The 25,864-nt window shown below is 37.6% G+C and overlaps 3 protein-coding genes across 6 annotated transcripts in view; 2 read left to right on the top strand and 1 right to left on the bottom strand.

Annotated features, from left to right (window-relative positions):
* Window positions 1-1,256, top strand: part of LOC106132459 (apoptosis-resistant E3 ubiquitin protein ligase 1) — a 45,751-nt gene extending 44,495 nt beyond the window's left edge. Inside the window, exon 17 of the mRNA XM_060947614.1 lies at window positions 703-1,256. Within this exon, the coding sequence (XP_060803597.1) occupies window positions 703-873 (171 nt within the window). The 3' untranslated portion in view covers window positions 874-1,256. The remainder of the gene's footprint in view (window positions 1-702) is intronic.
* Window positions 1,257-4,780: 3,524 nt separating this feature from the next.
* On the bottom strand, window positions 4,781-11,540 carry LOC106132246 (myosin-2). The gene is made up of 9 exons (XM_060947919.1): window positions 11,345-11,540; window positions 10,440-10,666; window positions 9,022-9,164; window positions 8,212-8,364; window positions 7,857-7,920; window positions 7,168-7,295; window positions 6,500-6,642; window positions 5,453-5,632; window positions 4,781-5,068 (listed from the first exon to the last, which is right to left on the bottom strand). The coding sequence occupies exons 1-9, from the start codon at window positions 11,473-11,475 to the stop codon at window positions 4,975-4,977; spliced, it is 1,263 nt and encodes a 420-aa protein (XP_060803902.1). The 5' UTR covers window positions 11,476-11,540; the 3' UTR covers window positions 4,781-4,974.
* A 3,308-nt stretch (window positions 11,541-14,848) lies between these two features.
* LOC106132384 (embryonic polarity protein dorsal) overlaps window positions 14,849-25,864 on the top strand; it is a 51,570-nt gene continuing 40,554 nt past the window's right edge. For 2 of the 4 annotated variants that reach the window (XM_060947621.1, XM_060947618.1), the window contains exon 1: window positions 14,849-15,071. In XM_060947621.1, coding sequence (XP_060803604.1) covers window positions 14,972-15,071 — 100 coding nt within the window. In that variant the 5' untranslated portion in view covers window positions 14,849-14,971. The other 2 variants (XM_060947620.1, XM_060947619.1) reach the window with 2 other exon arrangements.

Raw genomic sequence — 25,864 nt, 5'->3', positions numbered from 1 at the left:
GGTTCTGGTCGGCCGTGGCCAGCTTCACCAACGCCGAGCGCGCGCGCCTGCTGCAGTTCACCACCGGCTGCAGCCAGCTGCCGCCCGGGGGGTTCCAGGTGATGTAGCTAGCTTGCTGGAGAGGTTCTGGTCGGCCGTGGCCAGCTTCACCAACGCCGAGCGCGCGCGCCTGCTGCAGTTCACCACCGGCTGCAGCCAGCTGCCGCCCGGGGGGTTCCAGGTGATGTAGCTAGCTTGCTGGAGTGGTTCTGGTCGGCCGTGGCCAGCTTCACCAACGCCGAGCGCGCGCGCCTGCTGCAGTTCACCACCGGCTGCAGCCAGCTGCCGCCCGGGGGGTTCCAGGTGATGTAGCCAGCTTGCTGGAGAGGTTCTGGTCGGCCGTGGCCACATTTCTTCGAAGGTCTTTATTTTCTGTAGGCAACCTTCTTTATGTAAGCAATAGCAACGGTTGTTTAGTAGAGAAAAATATCAGAATAGAATAGAATAGAATATTTATTTGCTTTTGACTAGGGTTTACAAAAGGTGTAAAAACAAAACATATTGATGCACATCAGATGTTTATTGTTAAATATTGTTATTTTATTTCCAAAAATATAGTGCTTTTAATTTGATTATTCCTCTGTTCCCCTTCCGTCTGTAATGCATAACTAACTATACCACTATACTTCCTACAGTTTCTAAAATTTGCCAATTTCATTCCAGGAACTGAACCCCCGTTTCCAAATCACAGCAGCGGCCACATTCGGCGCTTTACCTACAGCCCACACGTGCTTCAACCAACTCTGCCTACCCGACTACGACAGCTATGAACAACTCGTGCATGCTCTGTTGTGGGCCATCAATGAGGGGGGAGAGGGTTTTGGCATGATTTAAAGAAGAATATTGGTATGGTGTATATAAGAAAATCGGTATAACTATTCAGAGTTGTAAGAATGATTGTGACATTCTTTGTTTGGTACAAAGTTAAAAGTTCTGTTGGTTTGCCTCCCAGACTAGGTCAGCTACAGCAACTCGTACATACTCTTCTGTGGGCATTCAATGAGGGGGGAGAAGCTTTTGGCATGATTTAATAGAATTAAAGAAAAATGTTAGTCATGATCTCTGTAGATCTGTAGAAAAGGAAGACAGGAGGTTTTGGGATAAGATATTTAAGAAGAAAGTGCCGTGTGATTCCCGGCACCAAAAGAAAAAAAAATAGATTTTCTCTCTTTGGAAGTCGTAAAAAGCGACTAAGGCATAACATTTAAAAAGTTGTGCGAAAGTGCAATGGACTTTTTTTGTAATCTGTGTAAGATAAACTATGTATTTCTTTTCACTCACAGATTCTTATAAATCTTTTGCCAAAAAATTTATGTCTGTACATGTCCCAAAAGAAACAAACCTAATTCATCTTAACAACGTTACAGAGCACCTTGATTACAAAATCATATTCGTAAAATGAGTGGCACTAAAGAAAAAACTAGTCAATATGCCTAAAAAAAAACGGAATTCTTAGGAAATCGGATGTGGTAATATCCAATTTCTAAGAATTCAACTATCACCCTCAGGTGAGATGGAAGAAAAATGCCTAATTTAATATTAAATAAAAATACTCGACTTTCTGCAATAAAAAAAGTGTGGTACGCGCAAACTCAAATAAATGACCGTTTTCCGTTGGCAAAGTTGAGTTACTTTGGTATCGTTGACTTACCTCGTTATATATACCTACCTGATGACCATAATTATGGTGAAACTCGGGGTTCTACTCGAAACCAACCTAGAGATTCCTGCCAAGCGCTGCGTGTCGCGATAACATGTGACAATAAGAGAATTATAACATCGGTTGCTGTGTCCTTGTGTGTTAGACGAGTGTGAACTAACGCGCGACGCTGTTTTTATCGCGCGAAAAGCTATCGCTGTTTCACTTTATATTAAAGTGTTTATAAACGTTACACGAGCGATGCCGGGGCGTGTATTGTATTTTCAAATATTTTGGTATACTCTTTTGGTTGCTAAGCCGCTAAAAACATCACACAATAAATCTAAGTTACGACACGAGTCTTTGTTTGTTTATTATTATTTTTTTATTGCGTGCGCAGATTGACCTGCACTAGCATCTAGGTCATAACTGAAAATCAGCGTAATGCTCTATAGCAATAAATTCGTTGAGTTGTGACCTTTTTGCATTGCTGCAATTCACACCCTAATTAATGTGTATTTCATATAATATTGTAAATTTTGTGTAGCAAATCAAATAAATGAATTATCTATCTATCTTTCTATTATGACGTGAAACTGGAACACGATAACTTTTTGATGCCACGCGGACAGGTCAGAACTATCCTAAGCCGACAAGTATAACGACGTATGCTAGTATAAAGGCAGATACATGTGGTGTCTGCCTACCGCTTCAGGAATGAGGCTTGATGTTCCCGTGTCCATATTTGGATCGTATGCATGTTTGGTTAGTAATATTAAGAAAAAAATGTATTGCATTTGTGAATCTTATTAGCAAAAGCGATTTGATTCAGGAATCTGCTTCAGAGTGGATAATTGTTATTTCTTCGTGTTATTAAAAAATAAAAAAAAATACAACGTCCGCCAATGTAAACTATGAATGAGTGGATTTGTAATAATTAAATAAATAATTGATAAATTCAATAAAAATAACGGCCCAATTTTGAGAATCCATTGTGAGGTTGATGTAATATAGGTAACTATAAAAAAAATAGTTAAACTTTCCATGTAAATATTATATTGAGATTATACGAATGTGCATTTATTCTACTTTAAAATGATGCAAATGCAAAGGTATTAAATAATATAGCTATGCATTTGCATGATTTTAAAGTATACTTTAAAATGACAAATGGTTATTCTTCGTAGAAAACATATTTATCCCTGATAAAAGATGTTATTATTTATTAAATTTACTATAATGTGATAAACATTTTATCCAATAGCAGTACATATACCTACTTAAAAAATCTAAAACAATGCTCGCTGGGAGCTCTTGTCAGCTTAAAAATATCTAACAGATTATTTTATGATACTTCAAAATAATATGTATAACAAGATACGGAATGTTTGATGACAAATTAACATTTTTATAATTTGTCCTATAATTTTAACAGTATTCAAAGGTTGTTTCTGTTATTTTTTCAAATACAGATTTATTAATTTTATTGTCATAAAGTATTTATAACAAAGTTATAATTTCAGAGATTTATTTATTTAAGATAAAGATTTCTTTAATTTATTTACTAATTGTAAGTAATTTAACCAAATAATAGTGTAAATAAATATACGTTCCACTGTAGCCTAGAATTGTAGATAGAAACTTTGTCGTACTTAAAACTATTAGTCAGTTTTAATCATAAGAAAAACATCAAATTTAGATCTGACCAGCTGAAACTGTTTGTGCGAGATCTGCCATTAGAAATATTAAACCTCATTGTTTATTACATAATTAATCGTTTTAATTATACTTATAGGTATGTACCTATCTACCTATAAAGCCTGTATTAAGACAGGTGGAATGGTAGGCCCGCAGCGATTCAATCTTTTAATTTGTTTTAATGATTAATAAAACAAATTACGTTGTGAGGTAGTAACTGTTTTCGTAACATTAATTCATATACATAGGTACTTACTGAGATTGTCTTTAGTCAATAGTTTTAAGTAAGTTTTTTTGCTCCAATGATAAACCTTAGTTGATTTAGGTAAATATATCGCAGAAGTTTTCAGGAAAAGGCCTACTACACATTCCTTGTTGTCAGTTATTTACAAATTCGGAATGTTGTCGATTTTAGGAATAAGTTATTTTTTTTTTCAGAGAAATATAAATTGATAGAGTAAAAATTATAGGAATCTGTTCATTAACTTTAATGACGCCTTCAGTAGGTTTAGATCACTATAGCGCCTAAATGTTGTCTCATTATAAATTTACACAAAACTATTGTTGATAGTTCATATTAAAATTAATAAATACATTTCATATTTAGCTAAAATTTCTAAATTCTATTAATGAAAGTTTTGGTAGTGAGACTTTCTGTCGAATTCATATTTTTTTTTTGTCTTTTTTTTAAATCAAAGAAATTTGTATATTTTTTGATGACGACGTATCTTTCTGCATTGAGATTTATATTAATTAATGTTGTATTTTATTAGATAATTTAGGCTCAATCTATGTGATATTTATTTAATGTATGATTTATAATCCTGATTAATCAAAATTGATTCGGTAAATGTCATGATTGTTTCAAATGAGTTATCGCTTAACACGGCGGCGCCCCAACCGCTAATTTCCAATGTAGTTGGTTGTTGATTAGCAATGTAAGACTGAAAATAAATAATTGATCAACATTCCATTTCTTTTATTTTGCGATTACCTCGCACCTCTAATTATTTTGTAAAACAATAAGATTTCACATAATATATGTCCTCTATACAACAGTAAATTTGAACTTACACTTGTATACAGATACAAAGCATTAGAGTATTATGAAGCTATACAGTTTTTATTACACTTCAAAAAACATGTATGAATGTAGAACTGATTTTTATTCATTAAAATAAAACAAAGTGGAACATTTTCCAAGATATCTTTAATCATAAATGCCTACTTACAAAATCTAAGAGAAAACTTATACCAAACCTGATCACACATCCCGCAAAACATCTACAAATACACTAAATAACAAATTATCTAAACAACGTAAAATACTTACCAAAACATATATCACCATAACATTAATTCAGCACAAAATTGATTCAAATTATCTAAGGTTGTGAAAAAACCAGTAAGTGGTGATATGAATCCTATAGCTTTCTTCGACAATTTTAGTGTAGGCTTTCTTCAATCTTCTCCAATCCACTTTGTTTTGGGCAGTTAAAGTCCAGCTGTTGGAGACATTCCGACACTTCTTTATTTATCCTATATTTTTATAAGAAAAGTAATTTGTAAACCAGAGTTGATGTAGATTGGACGATTGGTCAGCAACCATGCCTTGCAGGGAGCATGGCCCACATTATGGTCTCGGGGAGCGACAGCGGCGAGCGGAACAGAGAGCGGATCAACCCCATTAATCTGAGGGAATATAGAGGAAAAATTTATTAAGTAACCCTGTAAGTAAATGATATCAATGAACTAAATCGCATTAATTAGTTATCGCACCACCCGTACATCCATCTCAGTTTGGTCCAAAGGCTCGACTGGCAGAGAATACCTTGAGGAATTAAGTCCACTTGTTATACATTTTACGTGCATAAAGTTCTTCTTCTTCTATCTAAATTCAAAACGGAGGACAGTCATTAAACACATTAACTCACAGCAAAACCGCTGAAAAATTTGTAATGTTTCTTATACGGTTCAGGCAGAATTGTCTCAAAATTCCTGCAGTATTAGAAATAAAACGGATAATTCAGTTCACGTACGCAGGCGTAGGTACTTCAATAATTGATATAAACTCACTTGGTAAGAGGCCTGGGCCACCAGTTGAGCTGCTCCCTGGTGAGGGCCAGCTCGGCCGCGAGCCGCGCCTGCTCCGCGCGCAGCAGCCCCAGCTGGCCGCGCAGCGCGCCGCCCTCGTCGGCCGCCCGCGACACGCGCGCCGACAGCAGCGCGCACTCGCGCGTGCAGCGGTTGCGCGCTCTGTTTTACACACATTACATACATACTAGTGATATAACTTTTAGAATGAACTTTCTGTGACTAAATTCATTCAATTAACCAATATCGGCGCGGCTATGTTCAATTAAAACATTGGCGACACTAAACGTCAAACCTGTCAAACATTAAAAGCTGTTGAAGATAAATATTCGCAATCGCATTCGCATTCGCGAATGTGAAAAATTCAACATTCGTTACATCACTAATATAATACATACTTATATAAAATCACGCCTTTTTCCCGAGGGGTAAGCAGAGACAACTGCTCTGCTACATATATCCAGAGTCAAGATCAAAGAATAGACGTAGAATCACATCTCTTTTCTGGTTGCCCCCTTTTTAACTAACTACGAGCCCTGCTGTGTGGTTACCGGAATTTGAGAATAGCACCACTCCATATCTCACCCATGGATGTCGCAAAAGGTGACTAAGGGATAGGTTTGTAAATTTATACATTCAATGAAGACAGCTATAAAGGCGAGAGTAAGAACTGAAATCTTGCTCCACAGCAAGTTCTTTACTAGCGATCTGCAAAGCGTTCTGTCTCTCATCCGCTTCCCGCCTCAGAGTCACCTCTTCTTTATCGGCTGCAGTCATTAACTTTTTACGAATGCAGATGATTCGGCTTGACCGCCACCAAAGCGAAATCTTCCGCCAGACTTGTGTGATGCCTGAAAAACCGCGCGACAGAATCCGAGATTTTTCGCCGTTTTTGACTGATAGCGTGATTGGTTGTTGTGACTTTGGGCGTAGAGATATCGCAACAATAAACTTAATTCTAATTCCAATACGCCTGTAAAAACCAACACAAAGAATGAAGACAGGTAAATAAATTATAATAGAACTTACTCTTGTTCCACAGCTAGTTCTTCACTAGTGATTTGCAAGACGCGTTGTCTCTCGTCTGCCTCCCGCCTCAGGGTGGCCACTTCTTCTTCGGCTGCAGACAGTAATGCCTCGTGCTGGGCCAGTTCATCTTCTAAAGATGCCAGCTGGGAATGTGTTTAAGTGATTGAATTAAACAAATATTTTTCTTTTTCCTGGCATTAATTCCAGAAGTGAGAATAGATGATAGACGGTGATCATGAATTGAGTAAGTCCGGCGTTTACACGAAACGACTCCTATCTGGCTTCCGTAATCTTTGCAGGGGGAAGGATGTTCCCCTCCCATACATACTAAATCTAATATATTTAAACGAGCAATTCTTGTATATATGTATATAATCAGGATCTCGGAAACGGCTACAACGATATTCATGAAAGTTACAGATTAGGGGCTTTTCGGCTCAAGGAATCGATTTATCAAGGTCCTAGGTTCGAGAAAAGTTCGGTTCCCAAGATATATAAACGTTTTAAAAACCGCGTTTTAAGAAACTATATCAGCGCCATCTCTGATAGACCGAGCAAAGCTCGGTCAACCGGGTACTCTTAATAATAGGTGCTCAAGATAAACATTTGAGAACTGTTCAAACTTTCTGAAGCTATCTTCGACGTTTAAGTCACGTTTCAGGTCTTACCCTTTTATAAGCGTGATCCCTCTGAGACCTGGCTTCAGCGACGGCTGCCCTCTCGTTGGCCAGGGCCAGCTCGCACAGACTGGCTGCGGTTCGCACGTCCTCCAACTCGTTACGGCAGTTCCGCCAACCTACAACACATGAGATGCAATAAATGATTGAGTATTGAGTACAAGTTGATTACCTTCTTTAAGTTGATGAGAATAATTTAAGAATTAAATATTGAATAGTGGGCAGAAGCCGAAAGATGGAAGCAGGTGGCGTATGGCACAACTGGGTCTATGAAATGTTGAGATAAAAAGACAAGATTTTTTAAAAGCCATTTTATTAGTTTGAAGGATACTTAGACTATACCTACACCTAAAACATACATACATCTAGTCACGTCTATTCTATATCCATTGCAGAGAGACTGAGCCAACAGTCAAACTAATAGACCACGTTCAGCTGTATAGCTTTATGATGAAACTGAGATTCAAATATAGACAGGTTGCTAGCCCATCGCCTAAAAGAAGAAGTCTCCAAGTCCCAAGTTTATAAGCCTATCTCTTACTCGCCTTTAACGACATCATGGGAATGAGATGGAGTGGTCCTATTCTTTTGTCTTTTGGTGCCGGGAACCACACGGCGCTACAATTCTTTGCTATCCAATATGTTAGTGTAAGTGGAAGAAAACATGTCATCTGTCTTACCGATGCTCATTTCCGACGCTTGGTCTTCTGCAGCACACACGTCTTTTTCAAGCGCGACCTTTTCCTGTAAAAAAACAACGTTCATAAATATAAAAACGAAAGATGTACCTATGTTTCTCATTCCATTCCGATCTTCATCTCTTTCTCTCTTACGAGCTGTTTTAATCGCGCCAGCTCTGTCTTCGCTAGGCGGACCTTAACATTGTAGGAGTCCAGCATATACTTCAGTGTCCCCTGGGTTACCTATCGAGTAATATAACCATTGGTTCTACCAACCTTCTGGTGATACAGCAGCTCACTTTACGCCTTCAAAAACGGTCTCTCTTAATAGTTTATGTATTGTATTAAAACCTACCCTCTCCAACACGGCCTTCTCCATCTCTTTCTCTCTTACGAGCTGTTTCAACCGCTCCAGCTCTCTCATCGCCAGGCGGACCTTAGCGTTGTCGGAGTCTAGCAGAGACTTCAACGTTGATACTTGGATGCGCAGGCGCTCCGAGCATGAAACCTGGGGGTGCAAAGTAGGTATGGCATTTTTATAAGATTTCATCATCAATTCCTATTTCTCTCTGGTGTACTCGTATGTGAAAATGTTTCTGTAAACATCATCATGTTTTCGCAAAACAGGCTAGCCTTATCATAAATGAATATTTTTTATAACGAGAAGTTAAACAATGTCTGGTTGGTTCTCAGTTTTGATTCTAAGTATGTATGTGTTTTTGTCTGCGATTCACTAAACCAGATTGATGCGGTTTTCAGGAAAGTGTAAAGTTTTAAGAGTTTAACCGTCTTCACAAGCGAAAGCTTTCGTTTGGAGGCGGTTCTTACAAAAGTTATAAAATATTTTACAAACTTGATTTCTATTTGCGGTGGGGCGTGCATTTATATGACAGCTGACATATCAACGCACAATCCGCCGCAAAGCACAAAACTAATAAATCAATCGGTCAGTAACTTATCTTCTTTAATATATTTAAAATACCATTACCAATAGCCATTCAATCAGAATAAAGATTTCCGGTACAGAACAAGCGGCCTATAATTGCACCTATTGAGAGTATAAAGTGTTTTACCGGGAGATGTCACCACCGGAGGGTAAGGCCACTTTAATTTTAGGAAATTCCTACGGGAATCTATAGAAGAAGGTCTAGTAATTGTCACGTGCCTGGAACTCCAGCGTCTTCCTAAGACAGCGCACCTCCTCCCTCCGGCGGCGCCAGGCGCTCATCATCAGGAACTTGGCGATCTTCACCGCCGCCTGGACTTCCACCGCCGTCTGCGGACCAGGGGACATCACCACCGGCAGGTCTCTTCCGTTCCTATCGAGCAACGAGTATAAATGTATAGTGCGAAAGGCCTAATAGTAGAATCCCTTGATTGGTTTTTAGAATTGACGGCCTCTGTGGCGCAGCGGTAGTGCGCTTGTCTGTGTCACCGGAGGTCCCGGGTTCGAATCCCGGTCAGGGCATGATGAGAAAAGAACTTTCTCTGATTGGCCCGGGTCTTGGATGTTTATCTATATAAGTATTTACATATAATAAAATATAGTATCGTTGAGTTAGTATCTCGTTACACAAGTCTCGAACTTACTTCGAGGCTAACTCAATCTGTGTAATTTGTCCCGTAAAAAAAAAAAAAAAAAAAAAAAAAAAAAAAAAAAAAAAAAAAAAAAAAAAAGAATCTTCGTGGGAAGAGAAGCAGTTTCTCTTCCAAGTTTCCCTAATTTTAAATTTTTCACTCAAGTCCATACCGTGCGTTGCGCCGCGCTGAGTAGGTATCTTCACTTGGCACTTGAAAACGATTCTTATTCCCATTCCTATATGGTGCAACCCGTGCATCTCTGTGGAACTCTCTGCCAAATCCTATTCAATGCGCATGCAATAGGCGCTACCAATTGTTCTTACGGTGACGATTGCTCTTACGGTGAGGGAAAACTTTGTGAGGAAACCTGCACATTCAGGCAACCGGATGTGTAACCATGATCGGTCCAATACGGGTTAGGTTCCCCTGCAAAAGTTGCGGAGGTCAGACGGGTGTCGCTTCGTGTAAAACCTGACTCACCAAATCCAGGATATGATCCAAAGTTATACCCCGGGCTCTTCTACAGACTGGTGAGGATGCAACCGAGACTTAAGCCAGGAGGTAGAGGCGCTACCAACCCCGTAAAAAATATAAATATGATATAGCATATTTATATTTTTTACGCATTATATTATTATTACTTATATATCATATAAACTAGACTGTAAGACTTCCATTAATAAATAAATAAATAAATAGGTAGTAGAATGTAGGTAGTTGAAGTTGCCGTGTGGTTCCCGGCACCAATACAAAAAGAATAGGACCACTCCATCTCTTTCCCATGGATGTCGTAAAAGGCGACTAAGGGGTAGGCTTATAAACTTGGGATTCTTCTTTTAGGCGATGGGCTAGCAACCTGTCACTATTTGAATCTCAATTCTATCTAAGCCAAACAGCTGAACGTGGTCTATTAGTCTTTACAAGACTGCTGACTCTGTCTACCCCGCAAGGGATATAGACGTGATTATATGTATGTATGTATGTAGGTAGTTGAATTTAAACGAATGTCTTGCCTTTCTCTCTTCACTCGTTTATTAGGAGTCAAGTCCTCCATAGAGACAGCTTTGGGCCCAATCTTCACAGGCCTGGCCGGAGTCGCCTGGCTCCTGTAGTCCTCAAGGCAGCTCTGGATCCTCTGCAGGTTGGGGCTGGGCCCGGAGACCTTGGCTGTGAACTTGCTGACCGGAGTCGAGAACAACTGCTTCTTGGGGTGTGCTGGTTGTACGCGTCTGATAAATTATAATTTTAATAAATAAAATATAATTAAATAATAACAATTATTATTCACATTAGATTAGGTACTTCCAAGAAAAAAATGTGGCAAATGAAATCACCGTCCTTACATGATCTTACATGACCAAGTCTTAAGCATTCATTCTCATTTCTACTTTTACATTACATGCATGCATTCATATATCTTTTGCTTGCCCCACTTTTTCTCCTCCCATCAAAATATACATGCATACATACATACATAAAATCACGCCTCTTTCCCGGAGGGGTAGGCTGAGACTACATCTTTCCACTTGCCACAATCTCTGCATACTTCTTTCGCTTGATCCACATTCATAACTCTCTTCATACAAGCTCGGCGGTTTCGGGTACTCTTGACCTGACCCTTTGCCAGGACGTCCTTAATTTGATCAAGATACGTTCGTCGAAATATAGCATTTTGTCATTCCCTCCTCTCCTTCTAAGCACATCCGCCTAATAATAAAATAAATGATGGCTGATGATACGTAAAGTACCCGAAACCGCCGAGCTTGTATGAAGAGAGTTATGAATTTGGATGAAGTGAAGGAAGTATGCAGAGATCGTGGCAAGTGGAAAGAGGTAGTCTCTGCCTACCCCTCCGGGAAAGAGGCGTGATTTATGTATGGCTGATGATAGTGCAAAAAGTAACAAACGTGGGTGGAGTAGTGGTCCTCAAGTTGTGCCGCTCCTGAGACAGCTCCCGCTCCGAGATGTCTCCAGCCCCGAATCTGGCCACCGGGGAAGCACTCTGCGGGACCTTCCCATTTCTTGGATTCTCGGGCATTTTGTGAAAATCTTTATTTTGTGCTGACAATTTCGTTGGAATAGACTTGTGTTGATTGATGGTTTATGGATAGATGTGTTCGAATTTTGAAATGAAAGTCGTATATAAACATTTCAAAATTTAGTGTAAAAAGTTTCTAGTTTTTGAACAATTCAAAAGAGTTTGAAACGCGGGTGTGTCCTTTTTGATTACCGATGTTAACGATGTATGATCACACATGCGTTCGGTTATAAAAATCTAAATTATTTGTTTTCGGCTCCCTTTCAAATTTATTTAATGTTATGTGAACTAGACTTGCTCAGAAAAAAATTCTAGTGTTTCAAAAGCCTCCCGATAACTAATATTTATATAAATTAAACAAGACTTAAGTTACACCCACTCATTCAAATAACCATCTGTCTTAAGTATTATACCACTTTTTAATAAGCATTACGCTGCAATATATCTACCTATAAAAAACAATTCACCTTTAAAACAAGGGTTACAAAAACTAGTGCGTCAAAGATATAATCAGGTGGAATTATTAAGTGTTAGGGTGCTTCGCGTGCGGCGACGCGGGGCCGAGCCCTAGGGCGCCGGCGGCCGGGCCGGGGGCGCCAGCCGAAGTGACGCCTGCTACGGCGCCCCGACGCCTTGCGGTGTGACGCATTCCTAAGGACAATCAGTGTTCACTACACTGCAGTTTTTCGATAAGTACTTGGTATTTGTGGCATTCGTGCTTGGCATGAAATGGTAGCAAGTTACGTTCCCAGCGCGAAAAAATTAAATAAATAGATATCCATCGTAGGATGGGCTAGTAACCTAACACTAATAATGTCAATTCCATCATAAAGGCATATAGAAGAACTTGGTATATCAGTCTTCAAGAGTGCTGGCACTGTCTACCCCATAAGGGATAAAGACGTGGTTATTAAGTATGTATAAATGTAAATATTTTTAGGACCTAAAATGGTAAACACTCTAGTTGGGTACTAGATAAAAGGCCATTCCCTTTGTTGCTTAAGTATCTAAGATGAAAAAATCATGGGATGGGATAGTAACATTTCACTATTTGAATCCCAAATCTATCATAAACCCAAACAGCTGAACGTGGCCTTTTAGTTTTTCAAGACTCTTGGCTCTGCCTACCCCGCAAGAGATAAAGACGTGTCTAAATGTATGTATGTATGTAAAAAATCTACCTAAGTGGTAAGACCACTCGGTCTAAAGTGTCTTCTGGGATGTGTGTTAACTCGTATCCCGGTAACCTTACATAATTTCTTCCCTCCCCTTCCCGTATTCTTCCCCTCCCATCCCTTCGTTCCTGATATAATAAAAATCTTCGTACAAAAACAAAGTTAGGTCATCAAATATCTATAATCCTGGAAGTTAGGGCTGCGCTGTGACTCAGAGGGCGTCGGCGCCTACGGTCGCGTGAGGCGCCGCGTTCCTGCCTCGAACCAGGTATAATAGGTTCCAATTCCAACCCTTCTGTTTATACGATACGAAGTATTTTTAGAAACAAGCCCTTTTAGATTTGGATTTAACAGGGCCGGAAATAAAAACGTGTGAATGGATTCTTCGCCGTATTTTTTAACCTCGTACAGTTCCTTATAGGAAGGTAACCTATAAAGAACTAGAAGAAGTATCCCTGATACATACATAAGGTCACGTCTATATCCCTTGTGGGGTAGACAGAGCCAACAGTCTTGAAAAGACTGATAGGCCACGGCTGATTCAGCTATTTGCTTAATGATAGAATTGAGATTCAAATAGTGACAGGTTGCTAGTCCATCGCCTAAAAAAGAATCCCGAGTTTCCATTAGTCTCCATTAGTCGCCTTTTACGACATCCATGGGAAAGAGATGGAGTGGTCCTATTCTTTTTTGTATCCCTGGTCCGCGCGCAAATATCATGTTATCATCGGTCAGTGTCAGGTAGGTACTCTTGATCTGACCTTTTGCCAGAACGAATGTGGATAAAGATGAAGCGAATCGGCAAATGGAAAGATATAGTATCTGTTAGGAAGATTTTTAAGATTTATGACTAGTCTACCTTTTGTTTATAGTGGGCCCTATGTTCTGTCGTTATATTTTATTGCGCTGTTACGTGTTTCTCGAGTAAATAATAAGAAATCCTCTCTAAAACCTTAAAAAACTCTTAGAGGAAGAAGAAATCCCGTCATGGGATAAGTTCGCGATTGCAAGTGATTTATTTATTTTATAACTATGTACTATTTCTTGTAACTGTGTGAATTTGTGTGCAATAAAGATATCACAAACAAACAGACCTCCCTAAAACCTGTTTACGATGACTACTGATGCCGCGACGCGGCGCGTGTTACTTAGATCTATGGCCAGCAATATTGCCCGAAGTACTACGAGTATTGCGCGCTCAAACGGCACGCTTCTCTTATCAGCAATACATAGGTACCTACGTACACATTTACAACTTTAGTTCTTTCTTCCTTTTTTTTATTATTAATAAATACAGGACAAATTACACATATTGAGTTAGCCTTGAAGTAAGTTCGAGACTTGTGTTACGAGATAGTAACTCAACGATACTATATTTTATAATAAATACTTATATAGATAAACATCCAAGACCCAGGCCAATCAGAAACAGTTATTTTCTCATCATGCCCCGGCCGGGATTCGAACCCGGGACCTCCGGTCTCACAGACAAGCGTACTACCGCTGCGCCACAGAGACCGTCAAAGTTATGTCTTACGTACGGCATAGACAGAGTCACAAGCCTCAAAAGTCTCGTTTGGATTTAGGAATTAAGATTCAGATCTACCTAACAGAATTTTGGCCAATCGCTTAAAAGAAGAATCCTAAGTTTTAAGGCTTACACTAGATTGATTTTTACAATCTGCGCGGGATTCTGCCTCTCAGATTAAGACAGCCTCACCTAATCTGAGAGGCAGCTTGCACTATGCTTTGTTTTTTTTTTCGTCAGACCAGCATGGATGGAAGCATCGACAATGTTGAGCCAGGATTTCTCATAAATGGAATCTTGCGAGCAATGTTTTGGGATTGCTGGACATTATTGCTCAATGTTGAAGACTACACAAAACACTATTACATGTAGCTTTTTCTGTAAGGCAATTAAATAGAAGACTACATATATAATGAGAATATCTTGGGCGTGTATGACTTTTTGCTCGTGTGTGTATAAGAGGACACGTGTTTAACGAATATCATTATATAATTTTAATATTTAAGCTTAGAATATTGTTCTTTACTAAAAAAGTTGTTAGTCGATATATAGTATATTTATAAACATATGTATATGTGTTTTCTTTGAAAGAGGAAATCGATGATAGACCTTCTTAACTACATTTTGTAGATTTAACTGTTAACTGTTCTTATTTAATTTAGTAAAAATAAAAAAGACTTTTATTGGAAGTGTGTTATAAATTAGTTTGTTATCGTTAATACATATGTGCTAAGTTTGTGTGTGATTAATAAAATTATACCAATTAAAAACCAATCAAGAGATCGGATTAAATATGTGGAAGACGACGAGGAATATGGGAAGATCAATGATGCTGCAAACGATTCCACTTTCCTTCTGTTATCTCCGGGGATCAAAGTCTATCTGTACGGCAGGTAGGTAAATCATTTCTTTTTCTTTATTAAGCTGCCTGGAAGAATTTGCTTTATGCGAGAGGCCGCATTTTATAAGTAATAAGTACCTACGATCAACCTTAGAACCAACCACATATCAGGATTTTTTTCGCTCTATTGTGAGTTATTGGCAAAATTTGTCATTTTGGGTTATAACATAACATATAATCACGTCTATATCCCTTGCGGGGTAGACAGAGCCAACAGTCATCAAAAGACTGAAAGGCCACGTTCAGCTGTTTGGCTTAATGATAGAATTGGGATTCAAATAGTGAAAGGTTGCTAGCCCATCGCCTTAAAGAGGAATCCAAGAAAGTAAGCCTAGCCCTTAGTTGCCTTTTACGACATCCATGGGAAAGAGATGGAGTGGTCCTATTCTTTTTTCTATTAGTGCCACACGGCCCACATTTTGGTTTATATTTTAGAGAATTCGTGAATCGAAAAATCACGGCGATAGGTACCTGCTATTTGATACAGGAACTGTACCACACATATCAAGTTATCCTGCAAGGAGCTCGCTCGCTGGCGGTAATATGCTGTTGATTGTACCAAGGCAATGATGTTTTTCATTTGGCATCATTTGAGTTGCATGCACCACCTTCCGCCTCATCTCGCTTACCACCAGGCCGATTAATGTAAAACAAATTCAAACCTTGTGTAAAAAAACCGTTTTAACTTTCGTACTCGCTACGAAAGTTATTTCTAGTCAAATTTTTATGAGTGTTCCTAGGTTGCTTTCTTAGCAGTGTTACTTTAGGACCTTGGACGGTTAGATGATGTTTATTTTTTTTTTTAAACTTTATTGCACAAAACGAAAATGTACAAAAGTACAAACAAAAAAATGTACAATCTTAATGCCGTTTGACATTCTCTACCAGTCAACCAGCTGACCAAACAGAAAAAACTTTAAGTTGGTGGTGCGATAAAGTGCACATGCATACTGAAAAATACATACATGATGTTACTGGTTTAAAGTTGCATATGAAAGTTAGTTAATTGCTTTCTACATTTTTCAAGCTATAACTCACTCAGCCTTTTAGCTTACACCAAGTTATTGTCCTGCGTCTGTAATAGGTATGTACATATCATTCAGTTCATTAGTGTCACACAGGGAAAAAGTTCTAAGTATTAATCACGGCTGTAAAACTTTAAAATTACGAAGTCAGTGTGTGATAGTGTGTGTGAGAGAGAACACATAGCTTAGGTACTTCTGCAGGAAATTGCGCCGAATCACTTTTTTGAATTTTTACCGGGAAAAAGGCGTGATTTTATGTATGTATGTACCTTTTTGTCAATAATTAATCATTGGACTTTTGGAAGCTATAAAACTAACTTTACTCTGTTATTAAGATAATTTTCGGTAATTTATTGATAGCGTCGCCCAAGACGCTTACTTTTTTTTAAATTAAGTGACGTTGTGTGAAGTTTCTGACGTAAAAATGCATGTAACCACTTCTCGGGTTCTGCAGATTTACGAGAGAATTTTTGATGAGGAATCAACGTCTATTTGTGTCGCAGGTAAGTTTATTTTAATGAAATAGCTACCTAACATCCTATTTTTTTGTTACCTTCGTGTATAATGTGCATGGTGCCGTGTGGTTCCCGACACCAATACAAAAAGAAAAGCACCACTCCATATCTTTCCCATATTTTGACAATTATTAAGCAATATATTACTATATATTGCTTAATAATTGTCAAAATATGGATAAGGATACTTCCTATAGTAATGAATAAAAATTTTGAATTTTTGAATTTTGAATATATGTCGTAAAAGGCGACTAAGGGATAGGCATATAAACTTGGGATTCTTCTTTAAGGCGATGGGCTAGCAACCTTTCACTATTTGAATCTCAATTCTATAATTTAAACAGCTTAACGTTTTAAGCTGAACCAACTTCTGTTTTTACGTTATTCACAATAAAGATCTATATTTAGGCATTGAGGGATGAAAAGTCGCTCGGGCAAAGCAAATGTATGTATGAGTCACCGCCCACGGCTCCTGAAATATTCATCCTAACACCCACGCACGTGCGTTACGAAGCCTTCTGACTCACGGACAATATAACTACCTACTTAGTCGCCACGAAATTAGATGTCGCGAACAGAACTGTGAACATCTCAAAAACTACTTGACTGATTTTGATGTTCTACTAACTTAAAAATACTATTGACAGATTCTACATAAATTTTAAATTTCATCAAAATCAGACACGCGGTTCGAAACGGTTTTGTCTACCCCGTTTAGGATAACGTTGCGATATGAAATGAATTGTGCCGTGTGGTTTCCGGCACCAATACAAAAAAGAATAGGACCACTCCATCTCTTTCCCATGGATGTCGTAAAAGCCGACTAAGGAGTAGGCTTATAAACTTGGGATTCTGCTTTTAGGCGATGGGCTAGCAACCTGTCACTATTTGAATCTCAATCCTATCTTAAAGCCAAATGGCTGAACGTGGCCTATCAGTCTTTACAAGACTGTAGGCTCTGTCTACCCCGCAAGGGATATAGACGTGATTGTATGTATGTATGTATGTATGAAATGAATTTGTGGCGACAATCACTATATACAACTCACGCCATCAGCCAATCACAGTTAAGCGCGCTAAGACATCAGCCAATAGCAACGAAGATTCTAAATCGCGCTCTCAAACTTTCAACGAATTGGAGCATAAATATGTTATAGGTATATCATCGCGGTTCTCCGGGCATAACACTTAGAATGCCAATATCTTTCTTTTAGTGGCGGCCGAGCAAGATTTATTTCACCCGATACACATTAGGATTAAGCGTCGTTTGTACAAGAGGTCGTGATAGTACCGAGGTAGGGTCCTCCTAAATAATAAAAAAAATCTGTGGTTTTTTTCCTACATTTATCTCGGCGCAAAGCCCAACCACCTATTGTCTTTCATACTTGTGTTGGTTACACATGTGCCTTACCACAAAACACTTAAACTAATAAGAAAACTCCACCGACCTGTCATAATCAAAAAAAATTATCTCTGCCTGCCAATGTCAGGTACATCAAATTAAAAATGGTGAAAATAGCCCGATGACGTCACGCGCGGGCTTATTCTGTAAACAACAATTTCAGCTTAAATATCAACAATGATTCCGTTCCGTAGCGGGTGGCGGGGTGCTTTCCTGTTTCGTGGGTAAAATCACGCCCCTTTCCCGGAGGGGTAAGCAGAGACTATATTGTAATATACGTAAACTAACATTTAATTAAGAGCATGATACAAATAAAATCAGTTTGGTGTGGGCCACGATCTCTGCATACATCTTTCGCTTCATCCACATTTTTAGATCCCTTATTGCGAATTCGTCGGTTTCCTGAGATTTTGGATAGTGTTGATCTATTATTATAATGTCGATAGTAAATTTTACTAAATCAGAATGGTAGTGTTGTTAAAGCTCATTATAAAAATGGATTGTATGATAATCGTTTTTCCATTGTTTATTCATACGTCATGTATTCCAATACTATTTTGTAAATTGACATTAAGAGCTAACTCGTTCATATTCATTAAATTGTATAAATCTATATTCCTTAGTAGTAGTTAATGAAAGATGAAAATGGACACAGCACAGAATAACGACATCGCGCATGCGCTCATCGTTACTATAACGTCACTTCTTCAAAATAGCAGCTTGTGACATTTGAATAGCCAATCGCAATCAGTATTTAGCAGTGTGCTCTGGAGGTCGGTCGGTTTATATGCCACGCACACATGCTCGGTTGCTTATCGTACATTTTTGACATTCACTCTACAATCAAGTGTGTTTTATTTTTTTAAAAGATTTTACATTCATATTCGTTAATTCAGGGTACATGTGAAACTGATTTGTGATTTTGAAACATTACCAAATAAAGAGTTAGTGACATAACCTGTGTGTGATTCTTGGAAGCAAGCGGGCCTGCGTCGAGACGAGAGACCTTGATATCTAGTTCCTTGCTCCAGCAAACGAGACGAGACGACAGTTAATATAGCATCGTTCATACGTTTAGACTGGTATGTTTTTAGCTTACAATTTGCGGAGTTCGTGTGTAATAACGATCGTTGGTTTTATGCGGGCGTTTCATGCAAACACAAATTCCTAATTAGTGTAGTGGTGTGTTCTAAATGCAACTTAAACTAGGAAGTGAGAATTGATTCGCAATGACGAAGTTAAAAATATGTGCGTATTGATATCGCGTGAACTGTGAGGTGTCCGCGAACGTGTTTGTGCCATGGACATCGGCGGAGGTAATCCGTGTGAAAGACTTGCATGTAACTGTCTCATCTTATCAAAGCACATGAATAGCACCTATTTATTAGAGGGGTTATAATGGGCACTTTTTTTCACTTAGCAAAGGTATCAAGTAGCATACAGGCTAATATACTTTGAGGTAAAGGCATTAAGCCACATACAGCTAAATTTAGTCAGGGTAGTTTCCTCTTTTTGCTTGCACTGTACTGTAGTGTATTTAGTTAGCATGTTCTGGTTTGTAGCTCGGTTGAGAGTAGCTATTTATATCTTAGACCAGCCGCACACTGCCCAAGAAAAGTGTTTTGCTAAACATAATTTTAGTGTTACTATTAGCTCTCAGTTGGATTTACTGATTAATTAATACTAATTTTAATAAGGCATTTATTTTCATTCCCGCATATGTAAATGTGTATAAAAATGCTACCTAAAATTACTAAGGCTTCTTGGAATTTATAACTGTTATGTGGGAAAAATAATTTTGGAATTTTTTTTCCCTAATAAGTACAAGAAGTTAGAATTGAATGTAAACTTGTTGGGAGGACAGGTAAGTTGTTTTTACAGGCTAATTTCATGCCTGTTGGAATTAAAAATTTAAAAAACATTTGCTGGTCATCCATATAGACCATATGAGATTAGAATTAGGGTTGATAAAGAGCCAGCAAAAATTTATAGCCTATATGGTGCTCAGATTTAACATAAAGAATAGACACATGCAGCTTTTACTGTGATCCAATACAATGGTTTCTCTGTAAAGGTTGTTTCATGTATACCTGACTTACTGAGAGATGAGGAATAAGTCACCAAAATGTAAAGCCTTACCTTTATAAAGGGTTACTAAATAAATAAATAAAAATGGGATAGATTTCACGAATTGACTCAAAAATACTAACTCAAAAAATACTATAGTTTTTTTAATAAATAAATATATACATGTATAGATGAACATCTAAGACATTGAATTTAGTTAAATTGGTTTCTATATTAGACAACCTTCTTTATTTTTAAAAAAAATATTTATTTCTTCACAAAATACACAAAGAAGTAACATTAAAACATAACATCAATCTTAACCTTTACCTTTTTACCTGTGTGGTTCCTGGCTATTTAGAATAGGCCAACTCCATATCTATCCTACGAATGTGGTAAAAGGTGACTAATTAAAACGCTAATAAACTGAGTCTCTTCTTCTAGGCGATGGGCTAACAACCTATCAGTATTTGAATCTTAATTCCATCATTAAACCATACAGCTGAACATGGCCTTTTTAAGACTGTTGGCTCCGTATAACCTGCGTGGGATATAGATGTAATTATTAATGTATGTATATTGTATTTTTAATAAAAAAAATAGTGTCAATGTTTGCAATACCTAAAATTTTCACTTAACAAACCCATGTAGGTATTTGGCTAGCAAATTTTCACTTGTTTATCAACACTGGCTTTATTGAAATGAACCATTCTGCTAAACTGTGACTCACAGATTTTTCTTCATTTGCATGTATACAAAAAAAAGTTATAGTTAGACACATAATAAACACGGAACTAGCAAGTAAACAAAGTAGTATGAAATCTGCATAATTGTTGTTCTTCTAGAAATGTTGTCTTCACAGATTAGTAATATTATAAATGATTTAATAAATTCAAAGTAACTATATGTGAGTAACATATGACATAAAGTAACTATATGATAAAAATTGACTAAAAATACATCTGAAAACCTATGAATTGATCAATATATCATGAAAAAATAAAACAGTAGGAAGGTGTGTCTTTGAATTATATACTTATTTACAAAAAAATAGGGGGCTATCTTTACTAATATATAATGCTGAAGAGTTTGTTTGTTTGAAAGCGCTAAACTCAGGAACTGCTGGTTCGAATTGAAAATTTATTTTTGTTTTGAATAGACCATTTATCAAGGAAGGCTTTAGGCTATATAACATCACGCTGCAACTATTAGGAGCAAAGAGATAATGGAAAATAACAGGGTAAATTATTCATTCAATTTAACTTATTTCATGTTAACTTTTTCCAATTGTGTCTGTTTGTTTTGTTTGTTTTTGTTTCTTTTTTTTTGCTGTGCTAATTGTGGCAAGGCTTGTAAGATTTGATTTAATTGAAATGTAATATAATGTATTTTAACGCATGGAACTCTTTCCCTGTTTGTTTTTTGCATAAGCACATCCTGTGGAATACGACCCAGATCTGTTTCTATTATTTCTTTTTTATCTTATTATATGTACTTAGTTGTATTCTGTTATGTGTATAATAAATAAAATAAAATAAATAAAATTCAATGATGCCCAAAATAACTATTCAACGCGGACGAAGTCGCGGGCACAGCTAGTGTAACAATAAAATTTAACAAGTTCTGTCTGTAGTTAAGTCTGTACGTAAACATCAATCACTGAAAGTGCTGTAAGAAATTTTATTAAACTTTTGATGTCATCTCAGAGAGACCCGGGTCAGCATCTTTAGCAGTGTTGGCAACATTGATCATTGCCGAGTAATGTGCAAGTTATACTAGTGTAGAATATTTTTTATAAAATTTTTTATTTATTTATTTATTTATTTATTCTTTATTTTAACAGATACAATTTGTAATGTGCAATAGGCAGACAATAGTATACATATATGCATAGATAGAATGCTGATAGCATTAATTTATTTTAGCTCCGCACTCTAATTTCCCCAATATTCAGCAAATTGAAAGTGGCAACACTGACAACAAAAATTGTATCTACTTTTTTTGAGGGTTTAAGATGACACTTCAAAATAATGGGAGTAGTCCTATTGCTAAAATGCTGAGAACCACGCGGCACAGAGCCATTTTATATTAACATAGATATGGATGTTATTAACGCAAGTAATATGAAATCCTGTTTTGTATAATTTCTCCCCAAGTTGTTAATTCTTCTACTGCCCACCTTCTTTCCCCATAGAAATGGCTGTCCTTTTACGCATTCTAATACCAGGAAATTCTGCTGTGCATTATGTGTACCTCTTCTTGTATAGGTACCTATATGACTCAAAAACAGAAGATTTTGATTTCAAATTCAAATTTAAATTTGCATATTTATCAATCATTAATACAAAAAAAGCCATTAGTAATAACAGTTTTATATATCTTAAAATAATGAACCTACATAAATCACATTAAAATAACAGCAGCAGCTAATACATACATACATATGGTCACGTCTATATCCCTTGCGGGATAGACAGAGCCAACAGTCTTGAAAAGACTGAATGGCCACGTTCAGCTATTTGGCTTAATGATAGAATTGAGATTCAAATAGTGACAGGTTGCTAGCCCATCGCCTAAAAGAGGAATCCCAAGTTTATAAGCCTATCCCTTAGTCGCCTTTTACGACATCCATGGGAAAGAGATGGAGTGGTCCTATTCTTTTTTGTAATGGAGCCGGGAACCACACGGCACTACATACAATACCTTTGTATAATCTTCGTCCTAATACTAAAGTTTGCTCTATGTTCTACTTGGGCAGAAGCCCAGGTTAAGGAGACAAAAAACTGTAAACAGGGTTATCTCACCTATCTTGAATTACATATATACATACATATGATCACGTCTATATCCCTAGCGGGGTAGACAGAGCCACCAGTCTTGAAAAGACTGATAGGCCACGCTCAGCTGTTTGGCTTAGTGATAGAATTGAGATTCAAATAGTGACAGGTTGCTAGCCCATCGCCTAAAAGAGGAATCCCAATTTTACGACATCCGTGGGAAAGAGATGGAGTGGTCCTATTCTTTTTTGTATTGGTCGTTAATTAAAAGCAGATGTAAGCTTTCAAACAACATAACATAGAATAGAGTCATTGCGTATTGGAGAAGTTTGATATTATAGTGGGTTTCTGACCGTGGCTTGACCGTGTGCCGTGTGGTTCCCGGCACCAATAGAAAAAAGAATAGGACCACTCCATCTCTTTCCCATGGGTGTCGAAAATGCGACTAAGGGATAGGCTTACAAACTTGGGATTCTTAGTTAGGCGCTGGGCTAGCTACTATTTGAATCTCAATTCAATCATTAAGCCAAATAGCTGAACGTGGCCTTTCAGTCTTCTCAAGACTGTTGGCTCTGTCTACCCCGCAAGGCATATAGACGTGACCATATGTATGTATGTTTCTGACCCAAGTTGTGCTTTGGAATGCGTATAAATTAACCACTAAACCATTACGTTCAATCTAATAGAATATGTATCGAATTGTATATTTAATCATTGAGGAAACAAAATGATTTTAAAATATAACGGTGGTGGGTGGATTTTATGATTTTATTTGATTACATAATGTAATTCGCAGGAAAACGTGTTGTACCGTATTATAAACCTGTTTGTTTACTGTCTTTGTTATTGGCGCGTAGTTAATGATATATTTATTTACTAATCAATATTTATATCTATCTATTAATCCATTGAATTCAACAGGCGGGGTAGACAGAGCCAATAGTCACATGACTGAAAAGCCACATTTATTCATATGATCACGTCTATATCTCTTGCGGGGTAGACAGAGCCGCACAGTTTTGAAAAGACTGATTGGCTAAGTTCAGCTGCAAGGCTCAATGATAAAATTGAGATTAAAATGGAGACAGGTCACTAGACCATCACCTAAAGGAAGAATGCCAAGTTTATAAGCCTTTCCCTTATTCGCCTTTAACGACATCCGTGGGAAAGAGTTAAAAAAGAATAGGACCACTCCATCCCTTTCCCATGACAGTACAGTAGACACAAAATAGTCATTTATTTTTAATCAGTTGTTGAATTTGTTTTTCACTTTTAAAGTGGATATAGGGCGACTCATTTTCTTCATTTTTCCTTACATAAACTCTTCCCATAGACGTCCAACATAACCTGAATTGATGACTTTTTACAAGGTCGCGTGCCAAAAAGAAGAGTCGGGCCGCTTTTCCTGTGAGTTGCTCATTGACAAATATCGGTGCTTCCTCTTGTACTCTACATCCCAAATGCTTAGCTCGCAGCTTGGTCTTTTGAATGACACTAAATGCTTTGCATTGTCTAAGCACTTCTGATTTTACCATAACCGACGAGGTTTCAACGACTATCAGGGTATTTTGTGACCCGTTTGTTTTGAGGGTTCTCTAAACATATCTTTTATATTCTCCCTTTTAAGTTGAGAACCTATTGTGCTCGAAAGCTTCAGTGTCATATTGATAAGATCCTCTTTGTTCTCCTTAGGTTGTTTTGAGGCATTTTTAATCTCAAAATTTGATTTACGGATGTCTAATTGTACGTTTTCAAGCCTCTCTTCTAGAAGTATTATATATTTTTTGTCCTCCCTTTTTTCCTCCTCCAATTTGTGTATCTTTCCCTTTAACTCCTTTATTTGCGCAGAGAGGAAATCAATTGAGTCCTTTATATTGGTATAAGTGTCCTTTATTTCCTACTACCCCGCTAGGGATATAGACGTGATTATATGTATGTATGCATCACGTAAAATAAAACATGGAACACCAAAATACAGAACACAAAATGGAGTCACATTTAATTATTTACATGGATGTGGAGTTAGTATAATATTTATATGAATAGTTATGATTTTACAAGAATAATGCATCTTTGTGGTCAAGAAAATTGCGAATTAGCGGAAAGTTGTGGTCAGCAACAGACGTAGAAATATGTGGCTATCAGAAGTTTTTAAAAGTAGCCTAGCCTACATCTGCTAGGAGCTGTATTATCATATACTTGTGTAGTCTAGCTTATATTTCCAAATCGTACGTTCATTAGATTACCAAGATGCGAAAGTCAAGATATCATTGAATTTTGGTCAAGTTTTATTAAGCTTGGAATTCTTCTTTTAGGCGGCGAGTAAGCAACCTGTCACTATTTGAATCTCAATTCTATCCTAGCATTAGGCCAAACGGCTGAACGTGGCCTGTCAGACTTTCAATATTGCTGGCTCTGTCTACCCCGCAAAGGATATAGGCGTGATTATATGGATATGGTTAAGGTTCCTCCATGTGTCGCATATTTTTGTTACACTCTCGCGTTTCTCACCAAATTCTGCCCTCCCGTGCACTCAAATTCAAAATTTTTATTCATTATTATAGGATACTACATATCGCTTAATAATTGCCAAACGTTTGGTTACACAACATCGGTTGACGTCAAATAAATTACTTAAAACTAAGTTCACTGCCGCTTCCAAGGCGTCAGTGCAGAAGAAGCGGTAACAACTCATCCAGCGCAACCTTTTTACCTCAGCGCTTTTGCTTGCCGCTTTGGCCACCTTGAGTTGACGTTCAATCATCTATCGATACGTTATCGATATTTTGGGAGAAGACGAGTATTAATATCGATAACAAGCAATATTGTCAACTAGCTGTGCCCGCGACTCCGTCCGCGTGTAATAGTTATTTTGGGCATCATTGAAGCCCTGAAGGGTGAATAATTTCCCCTTTTTTTTTCATATTTTCCATTACTTCTTCGCTCCTTAAAAGGCCTTAAGGCCCTCCTTCAATGATGCCCAAAATAACTATTCCACG

This window comes from Amyelois transitella, chromosome 14 (assembly GCF_032362555.1).
Source record: "Amyelois transitella isolate CPQ chromosome 14, ilAmyTran1.1, whole genome shotgun sequence".
Taxonomy (NCBI): domain Eukaryota; kingdom Metazoa; phylum Arthropoda; class Insecta; order Lepidoptera; family Pyralidae; genus Amyelois; species Amyelois transitella.
Note: the sequence above shows the minus strand (reverse complement) of the source record. Positions and strands in the feature narration are given on the sequence as shown.